Raw genomic sequence first — 26,201 nt, forward strand, 5'->3', positions numbered from 1 at the left:
TCTCTGAAGAAAGGGATTCTTCTGTACTCCTTTCTTTTTGCTCCCAAGAACAGGACAGGCATATAGAAGAGAGGGGTTCTGAGGGGTGCGTGAATGCAACCCACCTGATGTGTCTTATTTTGGTTTTTGAACTGTGGCATAGAACTTTTCTATAGTTACTGATAGTGTTGTCTTATAGCCAGTTGTATATCTACCTATATTTTTTTTTTCCCCTCTTCAAGATCTGTCTAGCAAAGTTTACCCTATAGGAAACTAAAAGGTTTTCCTGGTGATGTTTTAAGTTTCAGAATGTATCATTGAAAAATAATTCGAAGTGGAAACTAGACTACACATCAAAAACTGCTTGTTAATGGATGTATCCAAAATAACTAGTATTTTGTAGATGTGAGGAACAGAAGTTGAAATTGTCTCTCTGGGTTTCTAGTCGGTCTTTCCAAGTTTTTTAGGTCATAATTCTGTAGGAGAATGAGCATCTTGTTCGCAGATGTTAGGTGGAATGTTGCAGGATCAAGTCTGGTTTTGAAGTTCTGATCCCAACTGGAATTACTGTAGGGTGATTTTTGGTGGCAGTAGTATTAGAATAACTCTTAAATTTGCAGTTATTCCAGCATATTTCTGTGACTGTTAAGTAACTTTATAATTGGTGCTTTTCTAAATGTAGAAACTCTACTCTGTTAGTGTAATTTTGCACCTGCTTGGAGAAATGGATGCAGATTTTGTGTGGCCTCTTGTACTGCTTTACAAGTGAGTATTTTCTGCCTGTGATGTGATAGATTTATATTTATGTTCGTGCATAAACAACAGTTACACTGATTTAAGTGGCATAATTCACAGCTTCAGCTGAAATGGTAGAATTTTGTGATGACAGAACCTCAGAAAGAAAATTCTATTAAAGGGGAAATGTGTGTTATCTTTGAGGGTTTTTTGAATTTACTGTTAATTTTTTCTGCTAAAGGAATGAGCTGGGATAGACTTGTGATAGTAATCTTATTTTTTCTTTTTTTTTTTCAATTGTGCTTTGCTAATTCTACTGTTTTCTTCAAAGCTAGCCAGGAATATGCTTTTGACAAAATGGGTATGTCGGGTGAGGGAGGGATTTTTGAAAAGTACTGTGTTGTTAGAAAACAAAAATGTTTCTGTTAATCAGTTATGATGGGAAATTTTTATAAGGTGGTTTTGGTCAAGTAGCACAACTGTGCTTGCACTCACTGAGGATGTGAAGTTTGAAGTTCTCCCTAAGAGTGTTCTTGTTCTTATCCTGATTGGGAACAGGGAGATGTTTGAAATCATGGGGAAAAAAATTTTGAAATGCAAACTAGTGGCTTCCTAGTCCTGGTAATTTTTTGGCTATGTACAACAGTGACCTATTTTTTTCTGTGTCTGAACATCCAGCAACTCTTGTCATCATCATTTATCTAAAGGTTTTAGAGGTTTAATGTTGTGGTGTGGGTTTTTTTGTGTTTTTTTTTTTTTGTTTGTTTATTTGTTTTTACACCAATCAAAATAATGTATTGTGAGAGCTCTTTACAATATAATGAGCTTAGAGCAATGGACTTTGTTGCTCGCCTGTATTATGTTCTGTTAGAACTTGGCAGCAATTACAACTGAGGCTTTATTTAACACATCCGCATTTCTAGTGGAGTTAATTTTAAAGGGTTTCGTATTAGTTTTGGATGCTTTGTCAGTCAGTGACAGAATATGCTGCAGAATTGCAGTGGCTGCTTCTCATAGCCTATCTGTTGCGACATGGTGTGGTTTTCAATGTTTGTTTTGCTTTTGTTTTAACAGGGTTTGAAATTTATATTTTTTTTCTTAGGTGATATAAATGCTGCACTTCTCAGTTTTCTTACATTCTCAAGCACGCGTGTATGAATTTGGGAGGCAAAATTTTTCAGCTTAATTTGGATGTGGTGAACCTCGATTAACTTTCAGTATTAGAAGTCCATGGAGTTCTGCATTTGGAGTAATTAAGTGAAAGCTCAAGTGAAAATTTCCTTCTTGTCCTACATGTTTGGTTGTTGTTGATGACTGGAAAAGGACTGAATTTGAAATCAGGTGCTTGTTGTCACTTTACATGGGTGTTTTTATGACAGAGTGTAAACCTGTAAGTCAGTTCCTGCCCACCCCTGAGCCCTGATCTACTTGGAAAAGTAACCCAGCAAAGAAACAGGGGGCAGCTTCATTTCAAAGTTTTAATTAATTTTGCAAACTTGGCAAAACCAAAGATTTTTGAAAATTCCAGGACATTTGAAATGTTTTGCTATGAATTATTTGAGCTGTGTGTAGAGCATAGGCTTGTATTTCAGTTTGCAGCCTGGCGAAACTCTTTGTACACAATCTGTGTCGCTCCCAACTGCTGTTTGTACCATACCATAGATTTAAACTCTGTCTTCTAGTCACAGTAAGTGTTCCGTGCTAGTATTCTGTAGCAGCTGCTTGGGCAATGGTTTTGGTTGTTCATTCTAAATATCTGTAGCCTTCTGGCTGACCTTTTTAATTGGTTTTGGGAAGCATTGTGAAATGCTGGTATTGTGTGGGATGCTCGATGTAGCGAGGAGGCGCTTCCTGTGCAAGGGGAAGGATGTGGGTCTTTGGGGTTTGCAGAGCTGTGCAAGAGCTCTGTAAAAAGTGTCTGCATTTACATAACTTGAAAAGTTAGACTGTGGGCTAGACGATGACAAGCAGCAGCCCTGTAACCCGTGGTTTACTGAGCCAGATCTCAATTTTGATCTGTCCTGACTTCTTGAGCTGAACTAATTTTATGTCATTGTGCTGTGACAAGCGTCACTGTGGCTTCAGGTGTGCATGTGAACAGGTTATGGTAGCATCTTGGCCATGGCAACACAAATAAAACTTCACATGAGGATTATGCATGTCCCCCCCATACAAGAAGGAAGAATATTTTTTTCTTTTGTTTCTGTATATTAGCATGGTTTCATTTCATTCTGTACTTCCATGTTGGCTTGACAGTATAAAACTTGCACAACTGCAAAAACTTTTAAAACATACAGAAGGACAATATAAATACAGTCCTGTAAAATTTTATTTAAAGAGTTTAATTCCAAGTGCAGATTTTTCTTTTTCTTTGGTCAGGATGCAGGTCTTACCGATTGTCCCCCTAATAATTGGGATTGGGAGCCTTTTCTTAAATCTGACCTCATCAGGGGACTGAGTGTGCTGCAGGTGATTGTTTTTACTTGTTTGAATAGCTACTTGTGGATGAAAAGTTGCTGGATCATCCCCACCTTGGCCTTGAATACTTCAACTGCACTTCTCTAATACAGTGAATATAATAGGTGGCTCACAAATATAGCCTGGGGTGGGCAGGTGGCATGTGGTAAAACCAGCATGGTTCATTTAGGAACAACTGTCAGTCCCAGCTGAAGGCAGTGCTGTGACAAGATGTGGAAACTGATCCTTTTGCTCTTTAAAATGGTCCTGTTGGTGACTAGATCTCTTTTGAGATGGTCTTGTGGACCAGCATTTTTTTCCTGGTTAAAAAAAAAAAAAAGCCCTTCATTGTCTTAAGTCATTCATCTTCTCTGATCGCAAGTTCTAAAATTAAATTACCTTCTAGTACTCTGGAGTGAGGGTATAGTCTTTTGTTTCTATGATTCCTTGTTGTGAATTACATTAAAATGAATAGAATAGCTGCATTATTGGTCCTAATCTTCCACAACTCTCAAATTCCATAAATGTATACAATCATAGAAGTTAATGGATGTCGTAAATGATTTTTTTACAAGTTGAGGTATTGAAAAATTATTTATTTAAATTTGCATTGAGAAAGTGAATCTAAAATGTTTTAAGAAGAGTTCTAGTTGGTGGTTATATCGTCTGAGAAGCATAGAAATAGTGTTAAGCTATGGGGAGATAGTCTCTGTATTTTGGAGTATTTGCTTTTTACAGCTTACAAGTTAATGTTTATGTAGTACCTAGTGCATCCAGGTCTTTTGACCAGGGTCTTGGATGCTAAATTAGTGCAAATAAGAATGAAGGTTTATTCATTTTTGACCATTTTTATTATGTCTTTAACCCGCCCCCCGAGTTCCCTATTTTACAGTATCGCTATGGAAAAATTGCTAGCAAATTGACCTTTATATAGCAAAAATAGAAGCTGTCCTGTCTGGATTTGAATTTAACTCGGTTGATTCATTCAGTCATTTGTGGCCACACAGGAAGCCCCATTCATATGATCACAAAGCCTAATAGCTGTTTGTACAGTGAGATTGATCTGATTACTCTTCTCTGTCTTGTGCTATTTACAGTCTGCTGCCAGTTCACAGAAAGGGAAGAGAATGGCTGCAAAGGAGAAGTTGGAGGCAGTATTAAATGTGGCCCTAAGGGTCCCAAGCATCATGCTGTTGGATGTCTTGTACAGATGGGATGTCAGCTCATTCTTCCAGCAGATCCAAAGAAGTAGCCTGCACAACAACCCTCTCTTCCAGTACAAGTACTTGGCCCTGAATATGCATTATGTGGGTGAGTGTACATGTATTCAAGAGAAAACACTGCTGTAGTAGATACCATTTTGCTTACTGCAAGAATTTTAAGAATTTGGTAATAGCATGATAATATATTGATTACAACAAATCGTACGATAATATATTCATTAAAGTTCTGCTTAAGGGACTGTTTATGTTACCAGTAAAGAAATCCTGTCTAGGGTCTTTTACTGAACTTTGTTATTTAGCCTTGATATGTAAATAGAGTAAACCTGCTGTCTGGAAACACGATTTGATGCCCTGAAAGAATAGCACAGTAACTTTGGTCTGTGTCTGACTGATGAGAAAGTTGCTGTGAAATGCTGTGCAGACAAGAAGTATTATAACATATCATTGGCATTAAACAAGAGACTAGGGAAAAGGTTGCCTTGTTTGGACTGTGACCACAGCACCAGGGGGTTACCTTTCACTGCTGCATGAGTACGGCTCTTCAGTTTATAACCTTGTGAACCCTGTATGTGCTGTGAGAGGATTAGAGCAGGTAACAAGTCCTTGTGTTGCAGATAAATGGACAAAATTATTAACGCAGCTCAGGGAGCTGTTTGAACCTCAGCCTGCAAGTCTAGCTCTGGAATATTAGATGTCTGTTTTTAGGAGATGAAAGGATTGATATTCTGGGACCTGCTCTCCAGGTGGGTACGTGATTCATCTAGTGACTGCACATGGGGTTAATTAGGAATTGGATCCAGACTGTTGAGGTTGGTAGCCAGTGATCTGCATGAGTACTGCCTAGCTTGGAGAGAAATGGCTAGCATATAATTTTCTCACTCTGCAGTCTTTCTTCCTTGTAGATGGCTTTGGAGGATAAAGATGTACTGCAGTCAGCTAAAGGAAACACCCTCTAGTTAAGTAGTTAGAGGACTGTGTTTTTTTGAAGTAGCATGTCCAGGTTTTTAATCCTGACTGCAGAAGTATTGGCATGTGACTTTTTAAAAATCTATCAAATGTCTATTGTCTGGAAATTATTTACTGCCATTAAAAACACATGTGGCTTTCTTTGTTATGGCTCTACTATACTCATGCTGGGATAGCAATGTACTTCTAGTGCAAAAAGCTGGCGTTACAGTTTATGCCCTTTTCATATGTTTGTGGGAGAGAATAGCTGTTTGTTGCTGGAGAATGTGACACAGGACCGTGGTGGCATGTAACTACAGCTGGCTTTCTCAGGCACTTGTATGTACTCGAGTACCTTTTAGGAATTAGTTTATCAGATCAGTTTCTAATACAGAACTAACAGTTATGCAGTAGGCTATCTAGATGTCAGTGGGCAATTTCCAGCTGTGACATAGCCCCTCTTTATAGCCATTTGATAACCCTGTCCTCACTTAAATACATTGAGATACACCAATAAAAAGTGCTACAGAGAGGGTGTGTATTGTTACCAAAGCATTTCTCACCTGGACGCTATTTTAGTACTAAACCAGTAGATTCTGACTTTGTGCTCCTCGTACAAGTGGTGCTTTTGTGCTGGTGCACAATTGCTCAGCAGTTCTTATAGTCACTGCTTTTACAGTATCGAGCGTCTGTACTTTTACTGCTCCAACTGGTAGTTGCCGATCAAGAAGGGCTTCTAAATCATCAAACAAGTTCCTCATTTTAAAAGATTTTCAGACAATTTTCAGTGACAAAACTTTGCTAGTACTTTTCAAATAAAGTTGATTTGTTTCAATTCCTTTGTTCTTGTTGTTTGTTTATTTTTAGGCTGTGTCAGTGTGAGGCTGGGCTGAATCAATTTGCATGCCCATACAAGATTTTTATATAGATTTAGTTGCATCAGTTTACTGTATAACCTTAATTAAACTGATGTATCAAAATATACAAATTGTAAGGAAAACAAAGTACTTTTCCACCAGCTTGGGAAATAAGGCTTCTTTGAGTGTATGTTGGGGGAAATTAACTGCCAGTGTGTAATTTAAATAACAACTTACTGTGGATATGTTTCAACATGCTAATCTGTTTTATTTAAGAAAAAAAAATTCCTTCGTTCATACTTGCAGTGAGGAAACACAGCATCAGCAAATGCTGTGGCAGCTTTGCAGTATCAAACAATCGCTAAATTTCTTACATAGGCAGTGTAAGATAGCGTATCACAGAAGTGCTTCTAGCAGCTTAGGAAATTGGGTGCATCTATCTGGCAGGTGCTCAAGGAATGATTTTATTAGAGAGCCAAAAAAATCAATAAACTCTACCAATCTTGATATAGTGAACCTTTTCCCAGAACTAAGGATCCAAAGTTGAAAATTTGCTTGGAACTGGGGGTTACCAGGAATATCTTTTCTGTTTAAATGCCATCATTTTGTTCCATCCATTTGACAAAGTTTGAAAAGCCAGTTGTTTTTGATCAAGTGAAGTGATGTATGTTACAGTCCGATCCACGTTCCAGTTAGAAGTACTGGGAATATAATAAAAGCTTCTAGGATGCAGTTTCCCCTTTGATACTACTTTCCCCTTTCATATCTTTTCATGAAACGGCCCTTATCTGCTTTAGTGAAGGAAAATACTCAGTCCTGATAACCACTCAACCACAAGTTCAGCTGCATGAAATTTAACTAAATGTGTATAAACCAATGCAAACAGCAGAGGTGAATTTCTGGTTAGAATTGGTGTATGTAAACAGATTAATTTCATATAGGAAAAATTGCAAAGTGATTTTGTTTATGAACTTTACCTGCCAAATAGCATTGTGGTCACTGTTTTGGCAGGCATGAACGGCCTGCAGTAGTCTTCAATTTCCACTTCAGCTCTCGCGTATAAAGTTTGTGCTATGTTGTTTTATTTCACAATACTGTTTTATTGCATATGAATTACCTTCTAGAATCACCATTAAAACTTCTGAAAACTTTCCTAGGTTTGTCAAGTGTGCTTAAAAAGACAAACATCAAATTTAGTTAAGCAAGGACCCAGGAATGTCTCTGGCTGAAAAATTTTTGTTCTGTGTGTGCAGAAATTCATATTTGATGGTCACAGGATCACCTCAAACTTAAGACTTGATTGATAACACCTAGTATCTTTCTGGAAGTACTTTTGGTACATCTTACAGGACATTTGCCAGATAATTTATGAAAACTTAATTTAAATTTACTAGAAATGCTTGGGATTACAAGGAGTTGACCTGTGTGTTTGATTTTTTTTTTTTTTTTTTTAGTTTGCTGTATCTACTGGATATTTGTAAAAACAGTAAAGAACCAGATAAAATGGGGTTGCGAACTGAATTCAACTGCATGTACTAATGATGCTCAATGAGAAATTACATTAAAAACAGTAAAAATTCTTTTGTCCTGTGAAATGAGTAACACGGAAGGTTTGCTTTTATAATCTGGCTCTTTCATGCCATCTTTTAAAATATGATAAAATGCATGTATGCTTTTTTTTTCTTTTATGGATATCGAAAAATCCTGAATTATAAGCCTTATTTGCACATGTGACCTGTGACTTGAAAGTGCATTCTGTAGTTCTTTCTGGAGTACTAAGGAGTATCTTGGCAGTAAGCAGTACTGTCCCAGGACTCCTTCCAAATACTCCAAGTCATCCTTTTTTTTTTTTTTTTTTTCTTTTTGATAACCCATCCAGACAGTCTGGCTGAAGAACAACGTGTGATCAGTTCATGTGCGGTGTGCTGTATTACCAGGTATTATTCTGACAGTTGATATGCTGCCTGTTACAGGTATAAGCATCTGGGGGCAAAGAAGGTTAGAAAGCAAACCAGCTTTTTTGTCCACAACTGTTACAGGTATAATGTGATTTCATTAAAATTGTTTTATGTAAATTTAAAGTAGCCTCTCCTTCAGGAAAGATCTGTGCTAGCTAAAACGGCTTTCGATCTCAAACCTCAATGTAGGGTAGACTAGCGCATTCTGCTACTGCCAGGCTTCGGTGTTTTCTTCTGCACTGTAGAGTAGCTCTGAGAAGACAGTCACTTTTTTCATTCTTTTGATGAAGAAGGTGGAAACAGTTGAAACCGTGTAATTTCTTCCCATGAAGGGCAAAGCAATGCTATTGGTACTAACTGGTAAATACTCTGAGCTGGATGGGAAGAGGAGAGTCATGACCTTGACCTGTAATCATAGTCAGGCTTGGAATTTAAGTCACTGTCACGATACAGGCACAGAATTGCACTAAATACATAGTGTTTTCTTACCTAAGAATAAAAATAAGAACAGTTTTTGATCTTAAACTGTATTCTTTGTTGTTACAAAAAAAAAATCTTGGTAAAAATGTAAGGCAACTGTTTAAGTACTTGTAATAGGTGGAAGGTGTGTCATCTTTCACAACCCTGTTTGTAATTGTGCTTTCTTGAACTGTGCAGTTATTACCTTAATCACTTGGTCACATCCCTTGCAAGGTGTGAAGAACTTATGAACGCTACCTTTAAAAAGGAGGCTTGAGGGAGGAGAAACCTCCTGAACTTACTGCCATCCTGTGTTTGCTGATTAATCTCTACTTCGGTCTGCTCGCTTTTCTTTAAGCTCTTGTGTATTAACTGTAAGATCTCTTATTTGGATTGCTGTTTTGTGGTGGCTTTTCTCTTAAGAGGTGTCCTGGTTCCGGCAAGGATGGGGTTAATCTCCCCAAGGAGCCGGCAGGGGAGGCAGGTATTCCATCCCACGTGACCCATGCCCGGCTATAAGAGGCGCTAGCCGGGGAGGGGGAGTCAGTCGCCACTCGGGGCGGGCTGCGGCGGGGCGGGTCCCGTCGGTGCGCTGTGCGGTGGTACTGTAATCGCGTTCTTATATTCCTTTATCGGTGTTATTGTTTTTCTTTCTTCTTCCCTTTGTCTGTTCTGTTAAATTATAATATTTCAACCCACGAGTTTTGCCCTTTTCTGCCGATTTTTCCCACGGCTGTGGGAGTCGAGCGAGCGGCTGCGGGGGTCTTTGTTGCTGGCTGAGGCCAAACCACGACAAGAGGAAATATATAGTACTGCAGTACAAACACAGTAACAAGTGCCATGTGAAACTTCAATATGAGAAGAAGGAAGCAGTTGATTCATTCCAGAAACAAATTTCCCAAATTTGTGAGAAGAGGATGCATGACTAAACACGTAAATGCACTTAATGCATACAACAATGAAGTGCTGCGCAGATTCAGCATCTCTGGGTTTGCATGTCTTCTGTCTCCCTTCTGCCAGTAGCATTTAGATAAATGGGCAGTAGAACTATTTTCTCAGTGTCACTATTTTAAACTGGAGCTATTTTTAACCAAGCACAATTTTATGACTTGGACTTGGTCTTTATTTCTTAAAAAAAAATTACTTGCTTTGTGTTCGTATTCTCTTCTTGGATAAAATGCAGTGTATGCTGCAGTTGGTAGACACAGAAGAGGGTAGAGAGTATTCTGTGCTCAAAATATACCATACCCTCTTTTCTCTTTCCAGCTTTAGACTGCCGATTCCTGTATTGCTTCCTTAGTGTCATAGGCTTTTACTAAGCAGTTTTCTCAGCATATGGATGTTTTCAGGTAACTCTTCTGTATAAAGCTGGTATCTCTTTTCAGCAATCTGCATAATTTTTTATTTCAAAAAAAAAAGACAATAGCAACTGGCTTGAAAGGAGACACTTAAAATTTTGAGGTTTGCTTGACTGAATATGTAGTCTCATCAGAACATAGCAATTTGTGTTCGTAATTTAGAATACATTGTAACTGTTTATATTTTTACAGTTCCACTTCTGTGTTCTTTTCCAGTACTCTTCAGGTTCTCCATGATTGTAATTAGTCCCAGAACTCTGATCACTAGGTGTGCTGCATTATAGAAACAGCCTCTGAATCATATGGCAAAACTAGAATCAAAAGTCCATTTTGTTTGTTCAGACAATATTGCAAATCTCTGTAAGGAACTCAGTTCTTGGATTATTTAGAGTGCCCAATCTGTTATGCATTTAAAAATTTAAGAAACAGCTGTTGAAACTGGTGTCAGTACCCCAGTAATGAATACCTTGTTTTGTTGGCATTATTTTCACTGAGATGTGCAGATGTTGATAACAGGATTTCTGGTTTCTGTTTATAGTTGCGCAGTACTGTGACTGGGTAAATACCTATTTCCTTGTGTGCAAATATGTTTAGATGTGTGCTTTCTCAGTTCAGAACTAATGTTTCAATATATTTTCTGAAGGGCAAAATATTTACCATGTTAGCTCAAAATATGAAACTTCTTGGAGTAAGTAACATTTGCTTGGGCAGCTCTGGCTGGGTCGGAGGGTGAGGAAGAGGTGTGCCCTGGCATTGCTGTGCAAAAACATCGCTCCTCAAAAATGCAATACATCTTAAAGCCCACTACACTTATGCTGCCTTGAACAGGTATTCAGTTGGTGGTGGTGAGACCAGCTAGATGGAAGCTGCTCTTTGCAGTGCGAGTGTTGGTGCCTCCATGGCTGCTTGAGACTGATAGGGATTTTGGCATGAAGTGCTCTCTGGATGGCTTGGCTGCTGGGTTGGTTTCAGTGGAGGGAATTTTGCACGAGCTGTTTGTTGGAGCCACTTCTGATGCAGGAGAGGTCATTCTGCGTGGAGGCAGAGGTTCTGTATGACATTGCCTTCTGTGATGGTGCAGATGAAGAACTAGTCTGCCTCTCAGAAGGCTAGCATAGCTGTCCCAGTCAACTCGGAAGACCCCCTTTGGCTGAGTTGTCCTTGAAAGGATGCTTAATATGAATTGAGGGTATACAGGAGCTTTTTGCTTCTCCTTTTATGTGACATAGAATTAAGTGGCTCTTAAGGTTCCTTTTGAGCTTGAGTGAAGAGGCCGTGGAATCCTCCTGGTAACTTCTGCATCATACCTTGAACTACTGTGAGCTTTAAAGCCTATCTTATGAAAATCAACCATTTTTGAGATAGATGCTTTAGACAGAGATGCTTTATCAAATCTCTGTGTAGATTGTTGTGTAACCAGTCTGGGTACTGGTTATCCAGAGAATTAGACACACTGAAAATAAAGGTTCCAAGGGTTAGGCTGAAACGAGATGACAAGCTCAGTGGTGCACTGGTCCTACATTGTCAGGAGGGACAGGAGTTCTGACGGTATTCTGTGGCTCATGACTTGCTGCTTCACGGTAAACTGCTTTGCGAGTCAGTGTAAGCTGAACCCTTTAGCTTCAGAGGATACAGGTGAGGGGGAAGTTAGGGTCTCCCCCGATTAATTTCCTGGTAGAATCCAAGCAATTGTACTATTAGTTTCTGGCACTCAAAAGATTTGAATTCCTCACTTTATAGTATCCAGCATAAACAGCTGTTTTCTTTTGGGGTGAGCATTTCCCTGGCAAGCCTCTGCAGAAGTAGTATCCAAGAAGTGTTGTGGTTTTATTAGGAAATGTCATGAACTCTTCTTCAGGTGCAAAGTTCTCATTTTTAGACTAAATCTGCAGGAAACTTTGAGTAATAATGTGAAGTGGACACGAGGGATTTGTAGTCATGCAAACGAACACTAAAATGTTTCATAAAGAGGTTGGGTTGCAACTTTGATCATGCTCCAGAAGCCTTTGTTGTGTGCAGCCTGTCCATAAAACTGAGACACCTGAGTCGGCAGAGAGGTAATATGGGGTGAGAGAGGCTGGGCAACACCTTGGTGGTACCAAAACAGATTGCTGAAAGGCAGTCGGTGAGCTACTGCTCACTGCAACAATGGGCATTGCACTGTGAGAGGTTTTCATCTCGCTGAATCAACAAGTTGTAAATGAGGTCATGAGCTAGTTAATACATGTGTTCTTGTCTAGCAATGTTTAACTTAGCTTTTCTGCGTATTACTGTCTTCACAGTTTTTCCTCCAGTGCGGCCTATATCTGTACCATCTTGCATGAGAGGCAGTAGAAGTTCTCTGCCTCCTTGTGCTCCTCAGTGGGTACTGAGCAGGGCGTCTGTGTATTTGTGAGGTTGGCAGAATGGGTCTTTTATAGTGCTCCTTATAGCTGCAAGCCTACGGGTGCAATTCTGTTTCCTAGTGGCCTAGCACTAGGGGCATCCTGCTGTATTCAGGAAACAGTTTATTCTCGCTTGGCTTTATCTTCCCCCCCCCCCCCAACATGCATTAGAAAGGTTTCTTTAGCCAGGCAGGAACTGGGCTTCACCGAGCCTGCTGCTTAAACAGAAATGTATTTAGTGAGTTAAAAGGGATAACACACCAAGTCCCAAAAGTGAAAATAGTATGCATGGCCTAAATCATGGGAGGGGAGTGCTCATTGTAGATGTAGATCTCAAAAAGCTGTGGATGAAGTGGGCATTAGCAACTCTTAACCCATGTCTAAAGGTTGCCCGGTAAGACGACTGTTTCTCAAACTGTGTGTGGTGAATCTCTCCGATGGGATATATCTTCTCAACATCATGTTTTCTTCTGACAGAGGAGGTGCAAATGAAAACAAAATGTAATGATTCAGATGAGAAAGCTGCTGGCTCTTAGTTTTGAAGTGGAAACTCGTTTACGCCATACACTAATTACGTCATTTTTCTGGGCGAGAACAGAGGAAATAGAATATTACTGCTAGTATGTCTGAATTTGAGCTTGTCTTCCTTTTCTTCTGCAATGAGACAGCTTGGTAGTGAATTATTTGCCTTTTTTGGCAGAGGCATTGTCGATAAAAATGAAGTTGGTACCACTTTGGGAATAGGGCCTCTGCAGCAAAAATGCAAATACGGCAATATGAAGTGTGTTGAAATCTCTGTTTTATCAAGTCACAAGAGGAAATTGTAAATAAGAGTGAAAGGGAGCTACTTTAAATGTCTCACTCTCCCCTAACAATTGGAGCAAGCCGATGCTTCAAAGTGAACATTTAAATTCCTGCCCAAACTCGTGAGCAGTGGAGTTCATTGCTCAAGCTTCTGCAGTAACCTTGGCTGTCTTGTGCTGCTTCCCTATGTAGTGATAAGCATCTGTGCTGTTTGGAAGCCCTCTGTTTAAAAGGCACATATGTGATAGTAATCTTCTCATCTTTTGATTTGTATTGTTTAGACATTTTTTTCACTTCTTCAATGTATCCGGCTCTATTTTAGTTAAAGTGATCATGTGGAGAAGAATGAACTTCAGTCACTTCTAAAATACTCCTGTGTAACATGGCTGTGCTGGAGTGCAGTTACTGGCTTCTAAAATGTCTTCCTTTTACAGAAACTATCCTAGCACCGCTCAAGTACATCATCATGTGGCCAAGGAGCAGACTTTCATGTGTTAGAATAAGGTAAAGAAGATGGCAGAGCTTAAATGCAGATACAGTAAACAGGTATTCTTAGACTATTTATAGAGTAATAGAGGAATAAAAGACTGCATAATAAACTCCATTTAGTTCTTCACCTGAAGGTGAGTCATGGTCTACAGTGAGAAGGAAGGGTTTAGAGAGATTCGACTCAAGTGCGGAATGATATGTGGTAGTGCCATGTGGGTTGTTCTGCAGAGAGAATTGTCCCTAACTGAGCAATCAAGGGAAGGTGGTGAATACAGCAGAGACGTGGTGTGAAGCATGTCTGCAGATGGTGTGAGAGCTGCTGGAACCTGCTCACGATGCTGTGGTGTGGTGCTAACTAGTTTATGTGTCTTCATGGAGATTCTGCAGAGGAGTTCCTGCTCCTGTCTTTTGCGTATCTGGTAGAAGGAAAGTGGTCAACAGAGAAGATGAATTCCATAAAATACAAGTGTTTGCTAAGAAAATAGCGCTATAGAACATCTGCTGTGTTGTATTAACTAGAAGCATGTTACTCTGTATAAAACAGTTGCTGGAAAGACACTGTTGTAGTGCTGGGTTTCAGGCCTCTTTAAAAAGCTTAAAATAAAAATCATAGAATTGTTTGGGTTGGGCAGGACCTCTAGAGGCCATCTAGTCCAACTCCCCTGCAAAGAGCAAGGAAACCTTCAACTAGATCAGGTTGCTTGGCGCCCCATCCAATCTGACCTGGAATGTTTCCAGGGATGGGGCATCTACAGCCTCTCTGGTTAATGTGTTCCAGTGTCTCACCACACTCGTTTTCCTTCTATCTAGTCTGAGTCTGCCCTCTTTCAGTTTAAAACCATTACCCCTTCTCCTGTTACTACTGCCCCTAATAAAAAGTCTGTCCCCATCTTTTTTATAAAAACCCTTTAGGTACTGAAAGGCCTCAATAAGGTCTCCCTGGAGCCTTTTCTCCAACCTGAAGAACCCCAACTCTCAGCCTTTCCTCATAGGAGAGGTGCTGCAGCCCTCTCATCATTTTTGTAAATGATCAAATTAATACTGTACAGAAACTAGTGATGGTGATTTGGACGATACTTCATTTTACTCAAAGAAACTATCAATTATTTCAGCTTTTGAAAAGGCATCTCCTCAGACAAATGTCCAACTTGTCACATCTACTTTATGAAAGTACTTGAAAAAAAATCTTTAATGTTAAATACATAAATTGTATATTTGTATTTTAAAAAAGATAAATGAATAGTCTTTGTCTGTATATCATTGCTCCTATCAGCTATTGTATCTGAACTGATCTTTGCGTGGCATGCTGTGGGTCTGATGCCTTTTTTAGGAGCGTGTTGTGAGTTACCTTCTGTTACCTTCTTGAAGACCGAACTATTGGTAGAATTTTACAGAGGTGGCTTACTGAAGGTGGCAGATACTAAGTAGCCTTAAAATACTTCTACCTTGATACTGACTGACTCTGAAATTGTGTCTTTTTCTAATATTGGAACATACTGTGTTGCCAAGCTGTTTTATAGTAGCTGGTTGTCCCGCTACTTAGGAGTGCTTAATCTAGAGTTAAAAATACTTAAGAAAATAATGTAAAAAGCTCAAAGTATAAATTAACTCCGTTAAAAAGGCTGTGCCCAGTGTTGCTGAGTAGATGGATGAAACTTCAAATGTAACGTGACTGGTATAGCTGTAAGTGTCAGGATAAGTTCTTCTATAGTGTTTTGGTTTTAGCTGTAGGGAAGTTGTTAGCTATTGCTGTTTTTTTTCCTAAATGGATTTCAGTGCCAGGCACTTAAGCTGACCTTCAGAAAGAGCATGAGTGTGCTGCATTGTGGTGGAGAGCTTGGAAATAAAGATTAGTGAGGGCACCATACACTGGGTTTCTGACCTGCATAGTCTGTCTGGGAAGGAGAAGAGGGTGGTCATGTACCATACCACCCAGTTGTGAAGTGGACTTCAAAGTACTGCTTTATTTACGTATCCTAATGAGAGCAGATATGAAAAAAAAAAAAAGGATCAGTGTTGTGCTTGTTGGAGAGGCTGCTGAGCAGCCAGGCTGTGTTCTTGAAGAGTAAAGCTGTATCTGCATTGGTGGTTCTTCCACAGTCTTACTAAATGCTAACAAGAATGAAGGAACTGGCGGTGTAAATGCCTACAAATCCCAGGCTGTGCTGAGTCTTTGTCTTGATTTATGCAACACTGACATCTTGAATGTGCTGTAATATTGCTAGTATGGAGAACAGCCTGTGTGTCCCCGTCTCAAAATATGGGTGTGCAAAGTGTCTTTAAAGCATGAAGATATAGCAGAAGAGTTAAAACATGTAATGCTGATCAGTGTGGAAAGGTGTTCTGTGTTCTTTGCTTGAAGAAAAGGATTTTTTACATCAATTGACAGAGTTTGCTGGATGGATAGGCTTTTTTTCCCGCAACACTGAAACTTCATTTCACTTTGAAGAGGAAGGAGACGTAGGCCTGTTTTTCTTTTGTTATGTAAGTTATGTTAATTAAGTCTTGTTAAAATACTGTGGATCAAGTCCACTTCTTGAGCCTAGATGTAATCCCACAGAAGCTGGTAGACCTATTTCTGTTTGGGGGGTGGGGGGGTGGGTTAGGGGCAGTTTGTGTGCTTTGTGTTTTGATGAGAGGAAAATGTTGGTACACGGATTTTAAAACCAAATGAAAACTAAGGTGGTTAAAGAGATCTGAATAACTTGAGTGTTAATCCATATGAGATGGGATTAGATAGTCTTTTTTTTTTTAATTTCAGCATCTGCTTTTTGTTACAGGTTACATCTTAAGTGTTGTGCTCCTGACTTTACCAAGGCAACACCTGGTTCAGCTTTACCTGTACTTCTTGACTGCGCTGCTGCTTTATGCTGGGCACCAAATTTCCAGGTAAGAATAAATGGATTAATTTTGTTCGCTTGGTTTGGGAATTAGAAGAATGACTGATATTTTGTTAGTATCTTGTATAAATGGGATAGGTCTGGTTTTGTGGAGGCCTTTTTTCTATGCCAGACACCTAAATATAGGTTGCTGTTCTGTAAACTTTTTCAAGACAAAGGATTAAATACGCAGTCAGGTAGTTCTGGTGTATTTTCTTTGGCTTAAAAGGAATTTTGAGTTACATTTCCGTAGACTGTAATGTCCATTAATCTGATGAGAGAAAACACCACAAGATAAGTGTGGCCTGTGATGTAGTAATCCGAGTTACTCAGTGGCTTGGCTAAGATGCATTCTACAAAGCAGAGAGGACATTACTTTTTGTTTCCTGGCATCTACGATGAGAGAGAAAATAAACATATGGAAGACGGTAAAAATAAAGTAACAGTGGAATTTATTCTTACATTCATCTTTGTTTATTTGATATATTTTACAATGAAAACAAAAAGAAGGGCATTTTGGATCTAAAACACAGAACAAGAGGCAGAAGAACTCTTGAGCCAGACAAGACAGTTGATCATCTTTGGCTCCAGCTAAATCTGTTGAAAGCCAATGTAAACTGTCATACCTACAAGAAGTTTAATTGGAACCAAAGAGAGTGCCATTGCATTAATGGCTTTACATGGGGAGTTTTGAAAATACGGGCTTGAGCCTGATTTATTTTGGTGCCTGCTGATGGGAAACATTTTTAAATGTGCTTTTGATTGATTTAAGTGAAGTAATAGGTTTGTCATTTCTACATCAAAATTGTTGTTCTAAGGCATTTGCTGGAATCTCTCTCACTCGGTGTGCTGCAGTTCAGGGGAGTGTTAATGAAGGTTTTGTAATGACTTGACATGTCACTGTTGTGGCTGTCAGAGTTGCAGTTAATGATTTCCTGAATGGATGAGGGTGCAAGAGAGGAATTACAGCCTCTTACTGCCTCGGTAAGAAGGAAAGAGGGTTTTTTATCATTCTCAGGGGAGTCCTGAGTTTTTATAGATAGGGTTTGTGGGTGTTTCTTATAGTGTTGAAGGCTTACGTATGAGAAAAAGTAAACATTATTTAAGAACTTGTATTGAAATAAAAATAAAGCTGGTAATAAATACCCATCAGATACAGGGCTTTGGTCCAGAACATTTACAGCTAGAGATCTGTATGGCATTCTGGATCTTTAAATTTTTTTTAAAAGAAAGGAAGTTAGTATGGATTTTGGTTGATACATTAGTGGATAGCACTATGTTTAATTGTAGTACCTTTTCTGTTTGTGTTTCTATGTAATGTGAATTGTGACTTCTATTGCTTTGTGAAGTTTGAGACTTTACAGGCTTCATTGAAACATGTTAGATAACTACTGCTTTGGCTGTTCTGCTTATTTGTACTAAGCTTTCTCTACGTGATGCTTCTGGAGTGAGTTAATAAAGACTTTTAATTAAATCTTGCATCAACTGGCACAAAAAAATATACTTAATTAAAAGATGTCTTGGATTCAACTAGTCCAGCGGTATTCCCTAGCTATTTTACAAAGCAGAGGTATTTGCTAACACTTTTGAGTGAGTTTACCCGTTCCCTAGATATAAGACTCACTTGGTTTGAAAGGAAGCACTGTGCAAGGTGTTCTCAGCAGCAGACTTTGTATAATGTTTCATATTGAAAATAGTTAAGTGTAACACACAAATATAGTGTTAATGGAACTATTACTTTTATTGCCAAAGCTATCTAATTCCGAGTGATGTTTCTATTTATCAGAGTGATCATAACAAGAAATGGAGTCATCACATGTGCAAACTGTTCCTGAGGGTTTTTTGTTAATAATTCTGCTTAGAGCTGGAAACTTCCAGTGAATTGCTTGCATGCACTACCAGTTGGCATGCTATTTAAGAAAGATGAAGAGGTCTTATATTGAGGCCAGTTTGGTTAATGCAAATTATAGAACAAGACCAGAATCAGCTGGCACTTGTGACTCTGCAGTGTCCTGGAAATTCTGAGCTGTTGAAAGACTTCAGCTTTCAGAGTTGGTTTTTTTTTTTTTTTTTTCCACCCCAGAAATAGTTCGTGGTTCAGCTGCAAGTCTGGGAATAGGAAGATCTGAATTTTATAGTTAAGCTCTGACTTCAGACTTCCAGGTCTATGTGACCTTGACAAGTCACCTAGCTTCTGAAGTGTTTGTTTCATTATCTGCAAGACTGAGAATTAACTTAATGTGTAAAGATTGATTAGGTAATGTTTGAACGCTTGGAAAGTCCAAGAAGATGCTATGTTTGTATTACCGGGCAATTTGGGTGGAGATAATACACCATCTGTTTGCGGAAAAAGGAAAAGTCAGCTTAAAAAACAAAATCCTACTGCTCCTGACAAGTAAAATGGATGCTGGTTTTATTTTATATGTAGCTTAAAACTTGGGTAAAATAAATGATGCAGTTATGCAGAAGAGAAATAATGCAATTAAACCACACTGTTAGTGCTAAAAATTTGACTCTACATCATTATCTTACTTCACTTTTTGTAGTTTTGTTATGATTGTATTCCATGTGTTGAGCCTTATAGAGCTTGGAATGAGAAGATGGGGGGAAGGTGACAAGAGACTGAATTGTTTCTTATGGATGATCTTAAAATACACTGAATTTTAAGGTTGTCTGTAGACATTTAAAACCTATGAGATTGTCTGTTTGATGTTGACAGTGGAGATTAATCAGCCAAAGTAGAAGTCAGCAATATGAGTCAATTAGGTCAGATAACCACTGTGCCTTATGTCAGCCAATTGCAAAGCATATTTTTAACAACAGAAGACCTTTCTGCGCTTTCAGTGGCAAAAAATTGTCATGTGTGAAGCACTGTGTCTCTGCCTTTTTAGAGCCATGTTAGTCATGGTGAGTGTATGTTAACAGTCCAGGAGTTTGATTAAATGAGGCTGGGAATGCATCTACAGAATGAACAGCAGGCAATCTGATCTAAGCTTTATTCTTGTATCCTAATTGTCTAAAGTAATAATGTAGTTCAGTCATTTAATTAACTAGTAAATAATGATTTTAGCATTCTTGTTTTCTTACACTGCTGCAGTAAAGTGAACAATTCTCAAATGTAAAAGCTGCAGCTTAATACAGCTTTAATTGATCAAAATTGAGTGCAGGCACTTGCTCTTCTCAGCATCTTGTATGGCACTGCAGCTGTTCGAGGCATCTTCTGATTGGTGTCTGTGCCAAAAGATCCTTGTGTTTGTACTGGTAATAAGAGAATCATTGCTTTGACTTTCCTTATTCAGACATAGTCTACAAACACTGTTTAAAAAATTTAGGAGATCTTAAAACATTGCTTCTTCAAGCTGGTGGGCCTGAAACTCAATTAATGAGGGTTACTTAAAGAATTAAGTGGAGACCTCTGTGCAGATGACTGAATCAGATAGACAACAGCAAGAAATGTAGCTTGAAAGAGTTTGGGTCGTTTCCAGCCATGTTCCTGGTCTTGACAAAGCAGGAACTTTTAAGTGCAGCTTTGTTGGTAAGTCTTAGCTAAGTTGTGTAAGGTCATCTTGCTGCAGGTGGTATCCTGGATGATTTTGTAACCTGCTTCCTAGCAAATATAGAAGAAATTTGGTATCTTCACTGCTTTCCTTCTAGCAGTTCAGAAATTGCCAGTGTTTCCACCCTAAAATTGAGGATGGAGCATGCTACTGCTAATACAAAAAGCCATCTTCAGCATATTGCAAACGGCGTTATTTTTTTTTCTCCCTTTGTAACTCTGATGGATTATCCTGTTTGTGTTGCTAATGCTTTCAAAAAGTGCTTTCTGTGGGTTCATATTAAATAGTAAAAAAATAACCAACTTTGTCCCAAATATTTCATCCATACAGATGTTGGAAGATGGAAAAAACCCTTGTGCTTAGCTATGCCTTGATAACAAGGGGGAAAGTTCTATCTAGAGTCAGTCGTCTTCGGTGCCTTTTCAAGCCTCGTGTTTTTAATTGTAGGTTACAGTCTAAAGAACCCATTTCAACATACCTCGCATATACTATGACACTTGAAAAGCTGCAGTGAGTAGGCAGGGCTGTCAGCTATGAAGAACAGGCTTTGAAGTGTTTGTTTTAGTACTTTGAGATTTATGTCTTGAATTCCAGAGATTTTTTGCAAATGAAAATGTGACTACCTTATCTTGGGGTAGCAAGTTAATACTAGAAGAAGGGTATATTTCCCCATTTCTGGGGAGAAGCGAATGCTTCCAGTAGCAGAATTGCATATTTTTCTACACTGAAATAAAAAGAGCAATTCTTGTGTTGGTTGTGGTTTCTGGTACTGTTTGCCTTGCTTTGACCGCATCTGCTCCCAGCAAGCGTGGCTTGCCTCGCTGATATAAATAAATACGTAATAAATGAAGTGCCATGCCCCTCCAGCAGACAGACTCCGCTAGCTCCATGCGGGGTCAGATCCAGCATGTCTGTCTGGCATTCCCGGGATGCAATGCAGCGAGATGTGAATGAGTGGACAGTACCAGCCAGGTAGGAGGGCAGGCTGTGCCGCTGGCGGCAGGGTGGGTGAGCAGCAGCCATCCCGGGGGTGGAGAAGGAGGAAGGGTCGCAGGGCAAGGCAGAAAGAGTCTGGAGATGTGGATGCAGAGGGTCATGAGTATTGCCTGCTGTCGTGTGGCAGGGGATTAAGGAGCCACTGGAGAATTACTGCTGTGCTGTTCCAGGATCACCTTCTGAAAGTGCAAAATCCTTGCTCTTGGTGTGAAGTTTGCATCTGAATTATATTGCTGTTACATATGTTAGCCTGCTTGAAGGCAGAGCTGATGGATGATCACCAACAGCAGAAAAATGCCCAGTCTTCTCAGGTTCTTACCTTTTTCTTTGGTTGCCTGAGCCCACCCTCCTAGCAAGCCTTTTCTGAGAGAAATTACAAATATCCTGTCAGATTTTCAGACTGTCTTACAGTGATCTGTCACTTTGAGGGTATCCGGTTGGTCCTCCACCAGGATAGAGCTAAACTTTTAAATTATGTTGAATAAAAGGATTACGAAGCAACTCTGTTCCTGACTCTAGTCCATGACTGTCACTTTTCCTTCATACCTATTTTTTAATTCAATGCAAAGAGATTGTTAGGTGCAAAATACTGTAACTATTAAATTGGAAGACGTCTCTGTCACGCTATCAAATTTTTTTTCATATGGAGCTGGTGGGAAAAGAAATTTTTATTAGGAAGAAGAACACTTAATAAGGATACTTGAAAATGGAATGGTGCTTAAGAGGCTTTGTCAATAAGCAGTTTCAGGCCACGCTCTGAAGAACAGCTTGGATGTCCCAAAGGATTTTTACAGCTATGCCAGTGAGTCTAATTACAGATAATACTTCTCTTGCTTAAGTCATGCCTCAGTTAGATCCTTGTATCAGTAAAGCTGCTGTAACAGTAGTGTTAATATTGCTTTTTGTAATTTAGTTAATTGACTGTGACATACACTGAAGTTACATATGTGTGGAATGAATAAATTGCTTTTTGTCTGATCAGATGGATCTTAATAGTTTGTGGGTTTATTTTTTTTTAGGGATTATGTGAGGAGCGAATTGGAATCAGGATATGAAGGGCCAATGTACTTGGAACCTCTCTCTATGAATCGTTTCATGACTGCTTTAGTAGGTAAGTGCTTTAAATATTTGTGATGCAGGAGAGCTCTGCCTAATTCTCTTCGATGAAACCTATGCACGTTTTACCTCTTGATTTCAAATTTCTCCTATCGCTTTTAGTAGCTGTGATTCTTATTAATATGCAAGAGGCATGGGAGGCTAGGTGTATCCTGCCTGACTTTCTGTGCCACTGATTTACCAATACTCTCATACTTGCAGCTTTGAAGTATTTTCTACTTCTGTTTGTTGTGTTCTGCCCCATGCTCTTCTCAGACTTGCGATCTGATTCAGAAGGACTGGATTGTCTATAATAATCATTAGGTGGAAAGTACCGTAGAAATTTCAACAGTAATATGTATTTGTAGTGCTTTTGTCAATGAAAGTGTACAAGTATTCATTCTTTATTTGCCTTATAGATGAACACTATCATTCCCTTACAAAAACCTGCTGAAATAGACTAGAGGATATGTACATGGAAATACGGATTACTTTTTTTTTTTTTTTTTTAAGGAGTCCCAGGGATATTTCTAATTAAAGAGTTAAGGAGCAACAAGTCAAAACTACATTTAAATTGTGTTTGATTAATGGCAGAGACGACTTCTCTACCCAAAAAATCCCAAATAAATCCTGAAGAATTGGACTTTCTAGATTGTTCCCTTACCCTTTCAACTTTGACTGGAAGAGAATAAATTCAGTGTTAAGGATGCTACGCTGTATCATATGCCCTACTGAGAGGATATCAGAATATACACACACCATGCATATTTTAAAATTAAGCCTGAGACAAGCTTGAAAGAAAATTCTTCCTTAATTCCTTTCACTAAGATCTGTGGTTTTGATCAGATTATCGACAGATTTAGTCAGCCACGTACTGTTGGCAAAACTCAGCTGCTTTCTGTTTACTTGCAGCTGCTACTGGCAGATTTAAATGGGTTTACTTCTTTACAGTATGTTAGGTCTACCAGAATGTGTACATCTCCTATTTGCCTGCATGCTTACTTTTAAATGTGGCATTTGTCTTTGCTTTTAATTTTTTTTATAGAAATAACATTGGTATTTTTCAAGGAAAGGAAATCTTTAGGCATCATTTCTTCTCTCTTCTGAATTTCTAGATACAATATATTTTGATGTCTTGTTAAATGACACCAAGTACAACTAAAGTCTTTAGTGTGTTTCTGTGAGAAAATGTTTGTAATTAGCCCTTTGAATATCTCTTAGGTGCAGTGCAGGGTCCCGTCATAAAGCAGAATCTCTGAGAGCTTCACAAAGCAGCAGGCAGGCCTGGGCGGGAAGAGATTGGGAGGCAAGAGATTGGGAGGCATTGTGTCATTCAGTAACACATAGACAGAAACTAAACCGAGAATCAAACCCATTATGCTTCATCCAGGTTTTAATAAGGATTAAAAATAAGTGAGAAAAAGATAACACTATTTTTATCCAATACAGTTTTGGGTTTTACTGGATGTCAGACTAGAGTGTCCCCATATTGTAATTGGTTTTCATAAGTAGATGCTTGACTATACTAGCAAATGTGTGTACATTACCATACTTAAAATCCCCATTATTAGTTTCCCCTGTTTTTTTTAAATCCAACTTGAAAGTGTAATTTTAGTCTTGATGGCAAGCGGTTGTCTTTGGTGGAGACCTGTGAAAGTGCGCTATGAGGTTTGACAGTGTTTTGTATAAATATTAAATACTTCCTCAAATTTGTTACATACAAAGGTATTTATCCAGTGCAATCTGCTGTGTCACAGGAGTGTACTGCACCGAACTGTGTCATCTTCACACCAAAATGAATTTACGGGTGCTTTGCTCCATCTTTTTCTTACACGTTCTACCAGTGTTGTGCTGCAGCACTGAGGCAGGTGCATGGGGGAGTAATCATGCTACTAATGCAGCTCTGGTTCCTAAAAATTCTGGTCAGAACTAAGGGGATGATGTACAGTGCGCCAGCTGGTCCACCAATTTAACCTTTTTCAACGCTTTTATTCATTAGTGCTTTTTCAATGGACTGTCGTAGTCATTTCTTCCCTTGGACCTAATTCAGTCTGATGACTGTTGACTAGGGTTACTAATATGCTGGATGGAAGAAAGATGCCTTTGGAGAGTGCCCCTTGGATGAGCGCGTCAGCTGGGGACAGTACAAAGCTGCGTCGTTTCGGAAGCGATGCTACCATGAAGACTTGCTTTTTCTTAGTGCACAATAATGGGATTGTATATTAACTTTGACACCCTGTTTTTTGCATAACAGTTAATAACGTAGCCAGGGAATTTAACATCAGCTTTTTAAAACTGTAAATAAAATAGAGACAGTTCCCTACTTAAAGTGACTGGAACAGCGGCTATACTGCATAGTCTTTCTTGTTGCACATTGTTCCATTAGCTGACGAGCTGGGAGGCTTTGGCTACCTGTCAGCAATGTTTAATGTACTTGTGGAGGTTTTGGGAAGGGAAGAGAGTGGGCAGGAACTTAAGGCAATAGATTTCTTCCTTATTGCCTCATTCCCTGGCGGAGGAGCCTGGTGTCCTGCAGGAGGATTCCAGCTGTCGGGTTCATTAGCTGTGTCTGGTGGTTTTCAGTCCGCAGCACTCAAGTTCACAGACTGCACACATTCAGCTGGGTTTGCTAGTCTCAGCAGATAGCTAGAGCGTTGAAATCCTTTTATGATTTGATATGAGGTACAAGCTAATTTCTTCTGACTGATCCTGCAATGTTTTTTGTCATGACCAATAGTGTACAGCCCCACTTGGAGATAAACTGACTCGCTTCGGAGAGACAATGTCTGTCCTGAACTAAGGTGCTGCTACCCCAGTTTAAAATGGGAAGTACCACTCACCAAAAGCTCCGTTAGAGACATTTTCAGGCCCTTCCTGAGGCAGTTGAGAATTGTCACGGTGCAGACTTGAGGAAGGAGATTGGGGCACTCCATGTATTCCCGTTGGTGGTGTACAGCTCTCCTTCCCATGAGAAGTAACTTTTGATCAGTGTTTAGATCAAACAGTGGGAGGGTCAGAGAGTTTAGCAGGGGTTACCAGCATGCTCGGCGTACCACTATTGGAGGAAAGCAGGTTTTGCTGTTGCATGAGATGAGGCTGGGCTCAGAGAGGTCCTGTTTTGTCATTGGAGAGCTCCAGAGTCATCCCGAAGGGCATCGGATTGTTTAATGTGGCCTTATCGCAATATTTTATTTCAGATGACGACATTCTTACTAAGTCCCGAAGAACATGTTGGATGCTGGTATTTGTATCCCTTTGTGTGTGAAGCTGGGTTGCCTTAGTTACCGTGAGTCGCAGAACTCCTCGCAAGCGGACTGTGCCAGGCTCCTGAATATCACAGCGCAGCAGTGTGCTGGTGGTACCTTAAATAGGGTTGTAGCAACGTGTGTGTGGGCAGAGAACAACAAAGCAGAGGGAGAATGCATCAGAGCAGGAGTCTGTTGAACTTCTAAAAAGATGAGTAGAGTAGCTTTCTCTGAGGCTTATAACACCCAGTACGTTGATAGTGTCTTGCTGAGCGCAAGGATGCTTGTTCTGAAAAGACATCTGCTAATTCAAAAATACTTCTAGCAAATTGACAGTAGGACACAGAACTTGGAAGGGTACAGTGCGAAGGAGGAAGAACTTTGTGTGCTTAAGTAGTAGAGGTTAGAGATTGCTTTCAGCTCTGTTGCAGTTATTTTGAAAGCAGAAGTCCTTTCCTAGGTAGGGAAGCTAGGCAAAATGAAAGCAAAACCCTGGTACTGCTATTTCTCCTCTCGCAGCTTCCCTCCCCAGCCCATCCAGAAGGGCTTACGAGGTCAGTCGGCTTATGTGCACACATGGAGTTAGCACTGACCTAGAGATATTAAAGGCCTTGATTTTGTTACTGTGTGTTTTGCTAAGGCTAACTCCTGGTTTTAGGAAGAGTTTTGAAACGCAAACAGTAGTGGAGGTGTCTCCCAAATACCCCATATTGCGGCTTTTGAATGTAAGCTGACAGAGATGGTGAACAAGGTTCTGCTTTTAAATAATATACAATAAAAG

At 39.4% G+C, this 26,201-nt stretch overlaps 1 protein-coding gene across 1 annotated transcript in view; it reads left to right on the forward strand.

Annotated features, from left to right (window-relative positions):
- Positions 1-4,271: 4,271 nt before the first annotated feature.
- The window catches only part of RNF145 (ring finger protein 145), a 38,326-nt gene continuing 16,396 nt past the window's right edge, over positions 4,272-26,201 (forward strand). Inside the window, exons 1-3 of the mRNA XM_082490128.1 lie at positions 4,272-4,482; positions 16,429-16,537; positions 22,100-22,191. Coding sequence (XP_082346254.1) covers positions 4,299-4,482; positions 16,429-16,537; positions 22,100-22,191 — 385 coding nt within the window. The 5' untranslated portion in view covers positions 4,272-4,298. The remainder of the gene's footprint in view (positions 4,483-16,428; positions 16,538-22,099; positions 22,192-26,201) is intronic.

The sequence above is a fragment of the Vanellus vanellus genome (assembly GCF_965231255.1).
Source record: "Vanellus vanellus genome assembly, chromosome: 13".
NCBI classification, from domain to species: Eukaryota; Metazoa; Chordata; class Aves; order Charadriiformes; family Charadriidae; genus Vanellus; species Vanellus vanellus.